The sequence below is a fragment of the Tinamus guttatus genome, unplaced genomic scaffold, assembly GCF_059628265.1.
Source record: "Tinamus guttatus ecotype Peru unplaced genomic scaffold, ASM5962826v1 Tinamus_guttatus_pri_ptg000942l, whole genome shotgun sequence".
Taxonomy (NCBI): domain Eukaryota; kingdom Metazoa; phylum Chordata; class Aves; order Tinamiformes; family Tinamidae; genus Tinamus; species Tinamus guttatus.
This window is the reverse complement of record NW_028289476.1, coordinates 775,615-791,128: the sequence shown is the minus strand read 5'-3', so window position 1 is coordinate 791,128 and position 15,514 is coordinate 775,615. Positions and strand designations below refer to the sequence as shown.

The 15,514-nt window shown below is 50.2% G+C and overlaps 1 protein-coding gene across 5 annotated transcripts in view; it reads right to left on the bottom strand.

Moving 5' to 3' along the window:
- MYO9A (myosin IXA) overlaps positions 1-15,514 on the bottom strand; it is a 121,198-nt gene that overhangs the window by 10,287 nt on the left and 95,397 nt on the right. For 2 of the 5 annotated variants that reach the window (XM_088538240.1, XM_088538242.1), the window contains exons 19-30: positions 14,732-14,854; positions 14,190-14,339; positions 13,627-13,937; positions 11,060-12,751; positions 10,130-10,211; positions 5,796-5,908; positions 5,207-5,364; positions 3,793-4,016; positions 3,422-3,538; positions 2,703-2,891; positions 1,185-1,232; positions 625-736 (exon numbers count right to left, since the gene is read on the bottom strand). In XM_088538240.1, the coding sequence (XP_088394366.1) occupies positions 625-736; positions 1,185-1,232; positions 2,703-2,891; positions 3,422-3,538; positions 3,793-4,016; positions 5,207-5,364; positions 5,796-5,908; positions 10,130-10,211; positions 11,060-12,751; positions 13,627-13,937; positions 14,190-14,339; positions 14,732-14,854 (3,319 nt within the window). Of the gene's footprint in view, positions 1-624; positions 737-1,184; positions 1,233-2,702; positions 2,892-3,421; positions 3,539-3,792; positions 4,017-5,206; positions 5,365-5,795; positions 5,909-9,281; positions 9,498-10,129; positions 10,212-11,059; positions 12,752-13,626; positions 13,938-14,189; positions 14,340-14,731; positions 14,855-15,514 lie in introns of all 5 variants that reach the window. The other 3 variants (XM_088538243.1, XM_088538244.1, XM_088538241.1) reach the window with 3 other exon arrangements.

Genomic DNA, 15,514 nt, shown 5'->3' with positions numbered 1-15,514 from the left:
GTCACTTGGAGCTATCAGCCATGGATACTCTCAAAGATGATGGAAATAGCACCTCGTTTTTACACTTCCTGTGATGGATATCAGCCTAAAATACCAGACGGTTGGTATTTCCAACCTCATCAAGGAAACACTGCAAAAACTGAAGAGAAAAAAAAAAAAAAACATCTTCTTGTCCCTCTTCCATTTTCCTGATCTCCTCAAATGTTTGGATGCTTTGAAATGGTCTAAACCAAAGGGACATGTCACTGTCACAGGACCCACTGCGACAAGAACTCTGCAGCCTGGAGCTGGAGGACACATTTGTCACTCCTGCCACATCAGCTCCTCTTACCATCCATCTTAAAGCGTGACTTAAATGTCACTTAACCAGTGCCCAGGCAAGGGACACGATTTGTAAGGAAAAGCTCCTGAGCACAAAAGTAAACCTACCGTCAGGGCTGCTGCAGGATGAACTTACTAGTTGACTTCAGAAACCCTTAAGATGGCCCCAAAACTACCTCCTTGTGAAAACACAAGGCATTTGTGACTGAGCCATTGCAGGAACCATCAGCAAACATCTTCCAGAGCCTTAAAGCCATCGCTGGAGAAAAGGAACACGCGGAAAGTCAAACGGCCCATGCTTACATTTACAAACAGAAGCCCTGTCCATGATCCAGATCAAGGAGGAGCAATATTCACAGTAGGTGGGGATGCTGTACTGCGTGGCCTTAAAAATGTGCCCGTTGTGCTCTTCCACCTAGGAAGGAATGCAAGGGGTGGGTGTCAGTGGTGGGTAAAAGCAGGCTTAGAGCAGAAGAATAGGAAACAAAGTGCTCCTTCCCCTTGTTTGCCCTCCCAGCACCTTTAAACCCATTTAAAGACTATTGAAGGCAAAGAGGTGCAGCCAGACCATCACATCCAAAGCCATGAAGGCCTGTGGAGCATGTTTTTAGAGTACGACCTATGCTGGGCTTTTCCCTGCAGGTAAATGTTGACCTAGAGCCTGTCATTTTGCATGCTGCTGCTCACAGTCAAATCAAACCATCTTGCCCATGTTGGCAGCACATCCTTTGGCAGCTGCACGTTCAGCCTCCGACATCCAGATTTCACTATGGGGCAGCTTACTCGCAGGTCTCTTATTGGGTGTGATTCTGGCCACGAGGACATTAATTCTTTAATGGACAGGCCTGCAGTGCTCAACTCACCACATCTGCCTCTTTTTTTCTTCTCTTTTTTCTCTCCGTTTTTGGCACCTGGTATTAAAAAGAGAAATAAATAAAGTGCATTTATGGACAGGGCCCACAGAGGACTCATACCTAACCTTCTCTATCTCCTTCCATCCCCACCAGCACCAGGACGGTCACTCCAGGGAACACTGAGGATGAGGAGGGCCTGGTGGAGACCAGCCTCCTCCCCTAGGGGAGCTTGGCCCTGACCTCAGCAAACCCTGCCACTTCAGCACGGGGTCCTACCTGCCACACATGGTCACTTCATCTCAAACCTGTCTTGCCCTCAAGGCTATGTGCATCTTGCAAGGTGTCAGGGCTAAAATAGCATGAGCTTGGGCTTCTATGCCTGCCAAACACCACATGTTCAGAAATCCCTCGAGTAACTCTCTCAGTCTTCATCTCAGAGTGGGCATTAGCCGCTGGTCTAGAAGTACCTGGCACGGCACTGCTCTACTGTTGATGCTCTACTCATCCCAAAAATGCCTGTCTAGGGAACCAGATGAGATGGTGCTTGCTGTACCCTGCGCTATGATAAACACCATCTTCCAAGTCTAGCCTAAGATCCAGTGGTTGCTCTTGCAGGAAATAGGGAGAAGAGAGTGAGGAATTCATGTTTGTGAAAGAGAGTATAGACACACTGCAAGATCTGAGTGCTTTGATGACCACCTAGATCCCAGTTCTATCCTCTTCTCCTGCAACACAGTGCTGAAGGACACCCTTCCCTAAGGATAAGGTCGTAAGGAAGGGTGAAGAGACTAGGAAACGAATACATCTCTTACAGAAGCAACACTGCTGACCTGAGTGGGCACTTGAACATGCTCACAGAGCCCTAAATAACTGTGCAGAACTTGCATCTGCTTTTTCTCATCCCTCAGAGCAGCAAGAATGACCACCAGGAAGGGCCTTTCCAACCAGCCAGGGCTGCAGTTCTGCCCTGGAAACCTCGCCACATACTGGCAGTGGCTGAGCATGGGTGACTCCCTCTCTACTGCTCAGTGCTCAGCTTTTCTCCTCGCCGAAGTCTCTCAGAAAGCCACAAGCCGTGACCCTGCAGACATGCTCAGGGCAGAGAGCCACCCAGGTATTTGAAAGTCTCCCTTGAACCTCATCCCTGAGGTCTCTCCTCCTGCTTCTGAGGGTTCCCATGCCAGAGTCACCAAGGTGACTCTCCTCTCCACCATGGTCACTGAAGAAGCACTGCCAGCACAGGTCCAGCAAGGGGATCCTCCGGGAATCCCGCAGAAATCCTGGGTGAGGCAGCCTGGGTCATCTCCCACCAGTGACCTCCATGCTGAGCGAGACAGCAAGAACAGTTGCCAGGACGAAGCAGAAGTGGCCCTGCTAAATGAGATGATGTAACCCCTTTTTGGTGGTCAGGGACTAAGCAGAAGAGAAGACAACAGTCTCCAAGGTTTCCAGATATCTGTGCGAGCACCACCCCACGCAAAGACAGTTTATAAACCTTCAGTGGGCTAAGAAACAAGTGATAACTACCTTCACTGCAGTGTAGTCCAGGGGCTTGTACTCTATCATATATTCATCCAGAAAGACTTTGAAGGTATTGACCCAGACTTTAACTGGAGACTCACTCCAGTCTCTCTGTTCAAGCCGCATGGTCTTCTCCAAAATCTGCTCAAACAAGGCATACAGGTCCTTATACCGGATGCTTTTCCCATCATCCATCTTTAAATAAAGAGAAGCAAAAACAAAAGGGTTTTTTATACACACCAGACTACCTTTTCTGCTCTGAACAATTGTTTTAGCACAACTAGAATCCAATTGCTTTGGAAAAGTACACATGCAACTAAAAGAAGGAAAAATGGATCATTTCAGTGATCGCTGTGAAGATACAGCAGAGCAGAGACATCCCCTACCCCCAAATCTAGCACAAAAGCCCCTTCTTGACAGAGATATTCCTTACTCCCAAATATAGCACAAAAGCTTCCAGACATTTTGGGGGGCAAATAGGAGTTTTCGGACTTACTGTCATCTCGCATTTGACTGGGAGCAAGATGTAAATAGAATAAAATACCTCTAATCAGTGGATACCGAAGTATCCAGAAGATATCAGAAGATACCTCTAATCAGTGGGACTGAACACGTGGAAGCACCCTTCATTTGGGCTAAGCAGAACAGGAATGAAAGGCTGGCGCCTTCGTGGAACCTCATTTCTCCTGAGTAGCAAAGGTCCTGCTTGATGTGCTGTTACTTACTGCTAATGCCGAGGAGTAAAAGCTGAAGATGTTCTGGCGGAACTCCTTCAGGGCTTTTTTGAACACGACATCCACCAAAGTGTCCTTCTTGCTGTCCTCATTATCCAGTTCATTCATCTGGGGAACCAAAATGTTTTATGCACTAATTATGACTTGTGCCGAGACAGAACACTGTGTAAGTTCAGTATCGTTGGTGAACCTGAGGAGAATAGTCTCCACTGTGCTATTACAAGGTGGTTTCTACTGTCTGCGAATGCGAGAACTTCCCTGAAGCTTCCCCTTCCCAACCTCCTGGGTCACTCGCCTGCGATCGGTGCAGCGCAGAGCCATGGGAGAGGTGAAGCTGCTTGGTCTGTAAGGCCAGACCTTACCTTTTTCAGGAGAAACTCGTCCATGCTTTTCAAGTCACTAGCGCTGGTTATGATCTGCAGCGAGTCGTTCTGCCACTGCACGGGCTCCAGAGCCACGTTGCTGATCTTGACGCTGCGCTTGCGCTTCACTTTGGGAGACGGCTCTTTGTTCTCCTTAAACTCCTTCCGATAAAGTCCCGACAGCTCCGGACTCCGTGGGGGTGTCAGATGGTGAGGACCCAACTCTGCAGTTCAAAATTACGAAAGGGAAACGATAACCAAGCGGAGGTTAGTGATCTTTCTCTCTGACCACCCAGATGTGCTGTAGCAACATTTGTTTGCACCCATCTTCACTAAAGCTTTACCATGTGTTTTGTTTCTCAGTGTCTCTGGCATTAAGTGAGTCAAGCTATAAGGAATGAAAATGTTTTTTTCTCAGCCACCTGAAGTCTAAAAGAGAAGCAGAATCCTTTCTTTGGCAGCAGTTAAAATCTGCTTCTTGATGAAGTGTCAATGAGTAAAGAATCAAGCTTAACTTCTCAGAGCTGTAATGACAGTAACATGGCAAGGTAACAAGTAGGAAAAACAGTTCTGCCACTAAAATGAGGAGATAGGCTTCAAAATAAGCCAGTGGAAGGGAAAAGGGCTATATTTATATAAACAGTGAGATTAACTTGTATTTTCTCCATTGGTTTTTCCCTCTGTGGAGAGGAGAAACACTGTTGATGGCCAGATGGCTGCAGTGAGGATTCAGAATATGGGGATCATGTCACCCCTGGAAAACGAAATTCCAAACACTCTTATAGTCACAAGTCCACTTCTGAGCAGCACACAGCACCTCCTCGCTGGGAGGGAAAGAGTCTGGCCCATATCCTAAGGATAAAGTGGTAATTTCCATTTGTAAAACTGTAAAACAATTTGTATTTTTTGTTGTTGTTTTTGTTTTCATAATATTGCACATCTTCTTATGATTTTTTTTTGACTTCAATCAATCAAGACTGCTTTTGGATTGTCTCTTCTAACCTCCTTCCTATCGATGTACATTGGGGTCATCTGTGAACTCAAGGAGAACGGTCTCCCCTCCACCACACAAAGCACTGGAATTGACCAGCACTGTGCCTGGTCCAGAGAAATCCAACCAGTACATCCTTTTGATTTGTGCAAACTGTACCTTGAGTAGGGTTTTCCGACTCATTTTCATCCACAAGTTTCATCTAGACCATGCATGCAATGCTCTAGTTTATAGATACCATGACCTCATAGATAACCCGATTTTCTTAAATTCTTAAATCTTCACCCAAGTCATTACAATTTGGGCTACAATTAAGAGTAAGGTAAAGTTGGCTTTAAAGCAGCTAATGCAACTTTCTGCACCTTCCACATCCACGTCCTGCAAACAGCACACGAGCCTGCCCGGTGCTCAGCCTGCACTCACCTTCCCCGAGATGCAGGCCAGGAACCACCTCTCTGCTCGGTGCTTCTTGCTCTGCGTAGAGCTCAAGCAGCTCAGACTGGGTAGCAAGCTTCTCCCGCGGCGTCTTCTTTTCCCCCTGCTTCCCCTTTACCCAGAATCTCATCTTGGCTCGTTGAGGCCTGGAAATAACCCATGCAAAGAGAAACTGCCTTAACTAGGAAAACAGCCCTCTATGCAAAATCTCCCTGACTTTCTGGCCATTAAATTCACAAAGTGCCAACAAGCAAAGCAGGATGCTTACCCTCATAAAACGCAAGCAGCTGCAAATTACACTTAAAAAAAGTGGTTTGGGATGAGACATATGCCCTTTTGCCTCAAAGCTTTACTGCAAAATGAACAGGACACCTCTTCTAACTGGGCACGTTGGCAGTCACGTGTGAAACATGTCACTGATCGTCCCCCTGCTGCTACTGGCTGGTTGAGCTGGCAAAGCAGCTTTTGAAGATGGACCGAAATGGGGACCAGAACAGCTCCATCAATGCCAAGAAGATCTGGAGCAACACGGGATGGACTCGTCTCCATGTTCACCAGCTCTAACCCTACTCCTTACCTCCCATCTGGAGCCAGGGTCTTCTGTGCAACTGCCAACTTCCCAATCTCCCCCTGAGACATAGTTTTATGAAGCTTCGTTTGGCCTTCACCAGATGCAACTCGCTGTACGGTCTGCAACAATTCCAAGCATGACATCGTTATAAAAAACAGGACAGTTCTTGGCATTTTGAGTGACATTCTCAGCAAAAAACTCACATGGCATCTGTCACCACTGAAGAACACGTCCTGCTTTCTACCTGCCTACCGATGAAAACCTAAGGTCCTGCGCAGCTTTTCCAAGCACCCACCTTACTGAACTTCCACCTCGAGGTGGAAACTCCACCTTCTTGCTCCTTCAGCCACAGGAGATCAAAATAAGTGTGCACCAAGCCACAGGTCTGCACTAGCCCAACGCTGCTGCTTAGGAGAGCAACGTGACCCATGATAAAGTCACCTGTGGCATTTCTAGCTCTCAGGGCATGACACCCTCAACCGTACTGGTACATCCTCGCTGAATCTGCCTCTTAAGCTCTTTTTGGGGATTTTGCAGGGGAAAAAAATCAAAATTCTACAAATCACAGCCTGCAGGGTCATTGCTTTTACCAGGTAATGCTTTCCCTCTTTTTTTTAAAAAAAACCTTTTTTCACACACGTACTATCTTCTCGAGCAGCCAGGAGATGGCAGCACATAAGGCAAAATTGCCACTGCAAAAGAAATACAGAAGGATTTGCCGTCCCGGTGGTTCTTGCAGTTAGGGGATGGCAATGCATGGATTGTATACAGACAAAGGGGAAAAAATAATTAAAAAAAAAAGTGGTTTGCATTCAATTCACATGCACTACTTTAATTAGAAAATAAACAGTAATTAAATAATAATAATAATAATAATGTGGGTAATTGGAGAGTAAACAATACAAGCAACAAGTGCTTGAACAGAGCAGTGTAGTGGACCTTGATTAGCAGGACGGCATCTTTTCCCAGAGGGACCTTTTCTTGACTGCAAGACATGGGAATGTGGCTCTTGACAGAGGGGAAAAACTAGTTCTGCTAAAAAAAAGACCTTTTCAGAAGGCAAAAACACAGCAGAGAGAACCTGCGAGAGGCAAAAGGCCTCATCACTAAGATGACTCCTTAAATTTAGTCTCTCTCTGCTATTCGTAGGGAGCTGAAACTTGCTCTCAGTTGGCCTAATCAAAGGCTTGAGCCTCCAGCAGCAGATCTTGGCACTCTCTAATCATCGCTCCTGCAAGTCTCTCTGCTCTGCCCCTATTTTTGAGCTACTGCAGTCCAGCATTTCCTCTGCTATCAGAGTGGCCTCTCTACGGTTGGAGATGAAGGAGCAAAGCCTTGAAGGGCTTCCTGAAGCGCAATGCTCGCCCTGAAGGGTCCCTAGCGCCAGAGCTCCTCTTTCACAGCTGGCTCTTCAGGCACATTTGGCATTGGCTGGTGACAAATTACAGGGATGCCCAGACTGGCACTTGTGAATTCACAGCTCGGGGGCAAAACACATGGACAGAGGCTTCTCCAAGGCCTCCTCCTCTGCTGAAGAAGATCTAAATGCTTCAGAAGAATCCTGGCTGTGGTCTCCTGAACCAAAGTCACCTATTTGTCTCTCCAGGCTTGGGTGCAAAGTGGAAGCAGTATCAACGTGTGCTGAACACGGCCTGGGAGGTACTTCTCCGACCGCACACACCTTGGATTTTGGTTCTGGCCAAAAATGTACCCTGGCCCTTGCTGCTCTTGGACCACAGGGCTCTGGTGGACCTCTGCTCACCCTGCTGGGGATACAAAGCCACGAGCTCGAGGCTCAGGAGACCCCAGGCAAGACAAGTAGGCTCATGCCAGTAGAGCTGGCAAGTCCTCACATGTTTAGCTTCACCCGTGTCCACCCGTGGTCTCTCCTTCATATATCCAGCAGCCTGCAGCCACCAAGCCGCCTGGCGAGAGGCCTTTGGGGTAGGAGCAAGATGGAGCTGATCACTAACACGAGAGCACGGGGAGGCTGCCCGACCGGCCGTGCCATGAGCGTGCCAAGGCCAGGCTGCCCACACCCGGCTCCGGCCTGCCCAAAGCGCAGCCACGCTGCTCTGCCTGGCCATCTCAGCTGCTTCCCAGCAGCAACATCCCAGCAGGCTCTGCTGTTCCCAGCAAAGGAGCCGCCCCTACGTTTTTGCTGCGAGAGCAGCTCAGCCCTAGGGATGTGGCGGGCCTTGCGCGGAGGCCCCACGCTGGTCCCAGAGGTGCAACCTAGAGCATACGGATGGAAACACTGTACACGGTGCTGCAGACACACGGACAGACAACACCGCAGCGCGAGTCAGAGCCCCGGGTAGAGCGAGCGATGGGAACGGGGAGACAGGAGGAGAGGGGAGACACGTTTGGCACCTACTGCCACGACGGGCATGCAGAGCGCGCTGGTGACCCCGGCGGAGCCGAGCTCGCCATGCAGCGAGCCCGGCCCCGGAGACGGCCGCCGCGGAGGGGAAGGATTTCTACGGCTACAGAGCTGCGGCTTTGCAAGAGGGTCAGTCTCTAGGAACACAGCACGGCCCTGCGCTCCCGGTGAGCCCGCGTGCATCCAGCCCCAGCGAGCCTGCAGCAAGGGGAGCCCTGGATGAAACGTCGGCATCGGCACCACGGGCGGCTGCAGCGGGGAGAGCACCCTGGCCAGAGCGCCTTCTGAAAGCGCGCCGGCGCTCGGGGAGCTGCTGCAGCCCTTCGGCTTCCCCTTCCTGCCTCGGCGGTGATTCAGTTTTCCATTTTCACGTAGGGCTTTTGGCTCTGCTGGAGTGGGCACAGCCCGATTTTTATTCTTCCTGGCGCTCTTGGAGATGCGGCTCAGGCACAACGACGGTGCAGAGCACAAGGCTCTGCCCCTGCGGGCACGCGTGCGGCTCAGCTCACTTCTTGCCCAAAGCAGGGAAAAAAGATCTCTGCATTTTGTTGCCCAATTTGCCTGTTTTGGTGTTCCATGAGTTATCGTTTACCAGCACCGCTCCAAAAACCTGAGGCCTGAATAAGCCCTCAGATACCATAGCAGAGGGCACTGAATCAAAAGTTAGCTAGGGGCCATGAAATTTAACTTATTTTCTTGGTTGCTTTTTGGTCTCTAATGTTTGATCTTTTCTATTTGCACAGAGCCTCCTGCTAGAAGATACTAGTGAGAATTTGCTGTTGATGTGAGCATGGTTTAAAAAAATGCTAAACAATATCAAGCAGCTGTGCAATGCATGCTGCAGTGCTGCAGAAAACCTTCACAGGCCAAGGGAGCTGCTCCCAAATTGCATCCCCTCAGCTCAGAGAAATACAAGCAACTTCTCCTTGCATTTGGCATTTGCTTCTGCTGTGTTCTCCGAGTTTACCCGCCTACAACGTCCTTGCAGGTGGGAGAAAAAGCAGTGTAGGGGGGTCAGTGCAGCTAAGGTTAGCAAAGAAGTGCTCCCGCCTGGCCGCTTGGCTCTCTTTTTCCTTGTTTCTTCCAACCCCGACCCATTGGAAAATTACCATTTCGGAGTCACTGTAACAGGCCTGCCCCAGCCTGGCTGCAGGCCCTGTCTCAGCATGAGGAGGTTGGTCAGAGGAGAGAAGGAACTCAAAATTGTCATCGTAATCATCTTCCTCCGTATCCCCCTCCCCATCAGCACAAGTACCTCTAGTCAAGAAATCGGAGCGCGTCCGCGCCATGCGGGCTTTCTTTTTATGGGTCGGTCTGGCAACCTGCTTGACCAAATGATAAAACAGATAACAAAAAAAAAAAAAAGAAAAAAAAGAAAACAAAAAGAAAACAAAATGTTTTTAAAATAAAAGGAAAGTTTATGGAGGTTGGCATCACAGAACAGGACAAATAACGGCATCCCTGGGTAATGCTGCATCCCACAGAGAACGACACACTCTATTACATTTAGTGGAGGGAAAGGACCAGGGGAAAAAAAACAACAGCTGAGACAGCACTGAGGAAAATGGACAATAATGGATGTTACCAGGACGTACGGTAAATCAGAACGAGACAAGACTGTGGTCTACAGTGTTTGCCATCAGGATTGCAACACCCTTTTGTTGTTGTTGTTGTTGTTTTTTTAAACTAAGAGCAATTCTGCACTGCTGTTAATTAATCCTATGTGGACTATTTTTTTCTAGCAAAGGTGTAAAAGTTGCTGTGCGCTCAACACCCCCTTGCCCCAAGCACTTTGCACTTAGCAGCATTTGCACTTCACAGTTCTCGTCTCTGAAGCATTTGAGGGCAAACTGCCCAAATAAGGGTTTAGGGTTGGGTTTTTTAAATTATTGTTATTTATTTTTTTGCCCCTGTCCCCTTTCAATTCAAAAGAGAAAATGAGAAAGCCGCCACTTACCTCTCCTCGGCCAGACCCAGGTATCTTGAACGGCTTCCTGGCTGGTTCCCCCTTGGGAAGGCACTGTGGGCTCGCTTCCCTGCTGGAATACAGCGAGACGGAGGCGTTGGCCTTCCCGGCAAGGCTTCCCTGCGGCACCGGCCCAGCCCACGCCACCAAGAACAAACTGCTTCCTTGTAGCAACCGTTTGAGTTAGAAACGGAGCAAAACGGGGTCATTTCTAATACAGGTTTTCATTTTGCTGTTCCTCGTTTTGCACACTAGCTCATTATCGGTCTCATTTAACTGCCTTTTGCTCAGTCCCCAGTTGACCAGGCTTATGGCAATGTCTAGAGATCCCAAGCCCTGGAAGAAGCCCATCATTCAAGCAATGCACGGTGCCAAGGCAAGATGCAGCCTGGAATGCTAACACCGTTACTTGTGCATCTGTGTGTGCAATGATGCGCTGCCAAAGGAATGGCCAAACCCCCTCTAGAAAATGGTCGTTTTTCTCCCCAGCAAGGTGAGATCATCTTGAGCGTTGATTGTGGCTATGCTCATTCTAAAGTTAAGGAGAGGGACTTCTCTCCTGATAGCTATTCTGACCACCCAAAAATCCCTTTTCCTCTTCTATCATGAAAAAGAAATCCCCATCACCATTCAATTGTTATAAATAAAAACAGTATCATCTCCACTGCCATCAACACCCTTCACTTGCCAGTATCTATGATCACCTCCTCCCCTGGCTTTCTTAGCACTCATCATATAAGAAAATTAGGAGGAATATTTCCAGGTCCTGGACATTTTTTTCTTCTTCCCCTGATCTGCGCCCTGAGGGTGAGCGAACCTGACACCGGGATTCATTTCAAGAGGTAATTTTGTACGGAAAGAACATCGTTAGAGATGAGTTTATGAGACTATGGCTATAAGAAAGCACATCTCTCTACTCACTGGAGGCCGAAGGCAGTGTCTTTTGGTGTGAAGAACATAGCGCCTGCCCTTGTGTCATCGGCAGCCTGGGTGGGCATGCGGGGCTGCCTCAGGCGCTCTGCCCGGGAAAAGTGGCTGTCCGGGAGATCCCTGGAGTCCAGAGGCAGTTTGGAGCTGGGCCGCTCCACCCGGGGGGGTTCGAGCGCCATTCCGGCCTGCCCTTCCTTTCGCTCCATGAACATGCTCACAGGTCTGTCTTTGGAAGCGCTGTGGGCCGGAGACGCTCCTCTGTTCCCAACAGTGAGACCTTTAATATGGACCGAGGAGGGAGTTATCCCCGCAGGGAGGCCCGTCTCCCCTCTGCTCTGGGGATGCAGGATGAGGGCAGACTGGGGCCGGCTCTCTGGTCGTTTGGATGGTTTGAGAGCCGGGTCCCTGACTCTGCTCGCCTCAAGCCTCTGCAGAGCTTCCACCCTCCCTTGTCTCTCAAGCTGCTCAAAGGCTTTGCGTTGTTGCTCCAGAATTTCTTTCTGCTGGCGGATCTGCTCCATCATCTCCTTCTCATTTTGCAGCTGAAGCTGCTTTTGTCGTTCCTCTTTCTCCACATTGAGTCTTTCCAGTCTCTTGATTACCGAGTCCGGCGAATGGGTCTGTATCCCAATACCTGTCCCATGTTCCTCTCTCTTGGTAGGAGGCTTTTCCCCTACCTCCCCTCCCAAGGTTTTGCCCCGGTCTTGCTTGTTGGACTCAGAGTCCTTCATGATCTCAGGGAATATAACTGTTTTCTCTTCTCTTTCAACTGGCTTGTTCCTCAGGTTATTCTCCAGCAATGACTGCTTTGCTTTCGAGTTGTCCTGGGGTGGGATGTAGAAGGTCGGTAGGTTACTGGAAAGGAAGGTTTCTCTGGGCTGCATCTTGTAGGTAACACTGGGAGGATCACAGACCTCGCGCTCCTTAGTAGCTTGGCTGTCGGGTAGCTCCGAGTCCGATGGCCTCCTTTTGCAACTGGATAAATTGCTGTTCACGTCTGCTGTGCAGAAAGACTTGTCCTGCCACTGAGGCTGGGGAGTACTAGGGAGAGAGTCCTGGGTGCCCGTGGAAAACAAAGGCACATCTTGCTCTTCTAAAACTAAGGAAACAAGTTTACTCGGGGTATCTTCACAGCTTAACATCTCTAAGCTCCCTTGAGAGCTTTCACTCTCCGGGGTTCCCTGAGAGGAATGAAGTGCCTCAGCTACAAGCTCTGAGGACCACCGGCGCTCTTCCGAAGGCGACAGCCCACCAGTGGACCGGACCTTTAGCAATTCCAAGCTAAATTTTGCCTGTTCCAACTCCCGCATCCTCCGGCTTTCTCTTTTGGCACGAACCACTTTTTTCTGGTTGAGATCCTCCAAAGACTTGGGTCTCTCTCTCACGACTACTTCCTCCTCAGTGTCCATACCACTCTGGCTACTGGCTCTCTCATGCCTTTTGTATAATAAACTTCCAGTATTATCCAAGGGGTCTGCATGATTCAGCCGATTATTCTCGATCAGCAACTTATGCTCCTCTATAGCTCTCACTCTCTCTTCAAAGGAGCCGTCCTCCCACTTGGATGGGTCTGAGCCCTTAATTTCCAAAGCATCATTTGCCTCCAGTCCATCCTCTTCTCTAATTATCAGGCTGTTCTCCAGCTGTCTCTCTTTTAATCTCTGCTCTTTTAAAGCTCTGTACCTGCAAGGAAAAAATAAAATAAATAAATTACTGTATGCTCGTGCCCTATCACACTGCCTCAAGGCACTGCGCCGGTGGCGTCTCATCACCACAGACCTCAGGGTCTCACCATCTCATCACCACAGGTAGCTCAGGCAACACTCCTTGCTGCAAGTCAGGTGTGAGAGTGTGTGCGCATGCGTTAGGTACCCAAAGCGAATTCCCTGTCTTCTCTTCTGACATCTCTCCTAATCAAGGACCCCACCAGCACCTCCAAAAGCTTCCCCTGTGCTGACGAGACTCGTCACGCCTTGGCTGTCCGAGGCTGCTCTTCATCACGCTGACGGGGGAGCGACCAGTGGATGCTCCCGCACCATCCTAAGACCTCTCCCTGGCTTCCAATGGAAGCTTCCCTGTGGCAGTCACTCCCCACCATGCAGGCCATGCTTCCCTGAGCCAAGCAGAGCTCTTCCCCATGGGAAGCGAGCGCAGAGCGGCCGGGCCATCTCGCAAACGCTCTTCCCTCTGCAGCAGCCGGGGCTTAGGCCGCTCTCGCGGCTGCTCTGCGAGGAGCACAGCGGCCAGCTCGGCGAGCCGATCCGAGCTAAAAATAAGCTACTTAAACCGGCACTGCTGCCAAGGGGGAAAAATAAACCCCTCCCGAGTATTTATGACCTCAACTCTCCCCTGCCTACGTGCCCTAACCTGAAATAGGCTCTGCTTAGCCCCAGAGTAGGAAGTTCTGAATTGGTTGCTTGGAGAGCGCGCCCCAGCGAAGGATCAAGGCAGGTCACGATGGCCTCAGGAATCCCAAGAAGGGCCATGAGAAAGTTGTGGGGCCGCGAGCGTTGCCAGAATTCCCACCAATAAACCCGGCTCCACGCACGCCACGTTACCTTTGCCGCGCCAAGTAGCCCCTGCAGGCCGCTTGCAGGCCGATGACGCCGCGGCGGCTGCCGCAGTAGCTGCGCTGGGCGCAGTGGCCCCGCCAGGCCGCCTGGATGCGGGCGGCTGCCTGGTGGCGCCGCTCGGCACGCTCCCGCCAGCGCCGCTGGATGAGCTGGGCCGCCACGTGCATGTGCAGCAAGCGCCGCCGCTCCACGAAGCCCCGCCAGTGGGCCTGGAGGACGAGCGCCGCTTTGCCCAGGGCCAGAGGGTCCGGGGCCGCCTCGCCTCGCTTCCGGCTCCAATAGCCGCGCCAGGACCGCTGCAAACACAGCAGGAGTGAGCGAGGTACCCGGAGCGTCGACGGCGACAAAGCCGGGGTGCGCCGGCCTGTACACAGCCCTTCCCACTCTGTCCCTCCCGAGCCCGTGGGGTTGCCGCGCTGGGAGCTGAGCGCCGAGCTCCTCCGAGAGGAGAGCTCCATTCCAACCACTCAGCTACAGACCGAGCTGGAAGCGTTGGAAGATACGGATTGCAACGAGGGGTCTCGGTGTCATCACATGCCACCGCCTACCTGTATGAGCACGGCAGCTTGGCGCAAGCTGAGGAACTGCCGCCTGCAGAGCAGGCTGCGGAACCAGCGCTGCAGCAGCGTGATCCTCCGGAGCACCTCCTGATGAAGCAGGTCCTGCAAGAGCTGCCGCTCCCGTTCCTTCACAAAAACCTGTCCCCAAAATCAAATAAGTTAGCAGGGAAAAGTGGGCGAGGTGATCTCTAGAGCTCCCTTCCAACCTCAACCATTCTGTGATTCTGTGAAAACCAGCATCGCTCTTCTTGGACCGCGAGGCAAGCCATTTAACACCACAGGCTGCTGCATCCCGAAGGCCCAGGGGAAAGTTTAGCAGCCAACTTTAGTCTACAACTTAATGGAATTTCATCAGCAACCAGCAACTATGAATTGGGACTGTCAACGTTGAACATCAGTCCATAAATCACAGCAACCTCTACTTTTCTGGGAAGACAAGAGCTGTCATAACAACAAGCTGAGGCAGCTGATACATCAGTGAAGAAGTGGAATATCTTAAACGTATGCATGAGATGAGGAAAAGCATTTACCATTGTCCTTCCAACTTGATAATTGTCTGGATCGAGTTTTATTTTCCGGAAGAAATCATGGATATTGGGTTTGGATGGGCTGATTCCTTGTGGCAAGAGGACATGGAAATGGTTGACGAAATCCTGGGGGGAAAAAAAAAAAAAAACCAAAAACACCATGACTTGGTTAAGTGGGCATTGCAGGGCCAATTTCTTATGTAAATAGCTGAGTTGCTCCACCAGGCATGTGGAATAGGATTTGCCAAGCGAGCAGAAGGCGGGAAGAAGCAGTTTCCTCTGTTGGAGCCATTTGAGGTTCAAGGTTGCACGGAAAGTCTATCAAAGCAGAGAAACAACCGAACGTCTTCCAGTGTGGGAGGAGCCTGCCCGAGCGAGGTAATTCTGAGTGAAAACACTAAAAAACCCCTCAGATATGGTCACTACAGAAGGGGGCTACCAGCTCCTGCACAGCACGCCAGGCAAGAGGCTGTTTCATGCAGGACTGCTGCAATAATGCAAAGTGCAGAGGTACCGGTGGAGAGAACCTCTTGGGGAAAAACGGGATTTCTGCTCTCTGGAAAAAAAAAAAAAAAGCCTGAGCATTCTTTTCTTCTAACCAGCTGCTGTGCAGGACTTGACATCTGGCCAAAAGCAGCTGCCAGCAGGAAACCATTGGGGAACAGCAAACCATGAATGAACAGACATACGCACAAAACCCATCAAAAACATGGAAGATTAGAAAGATACAAAAAATAGGATTTACCCCAAAGCTCAAATTTTAGAAGGACCCTACCAACCTCCAGT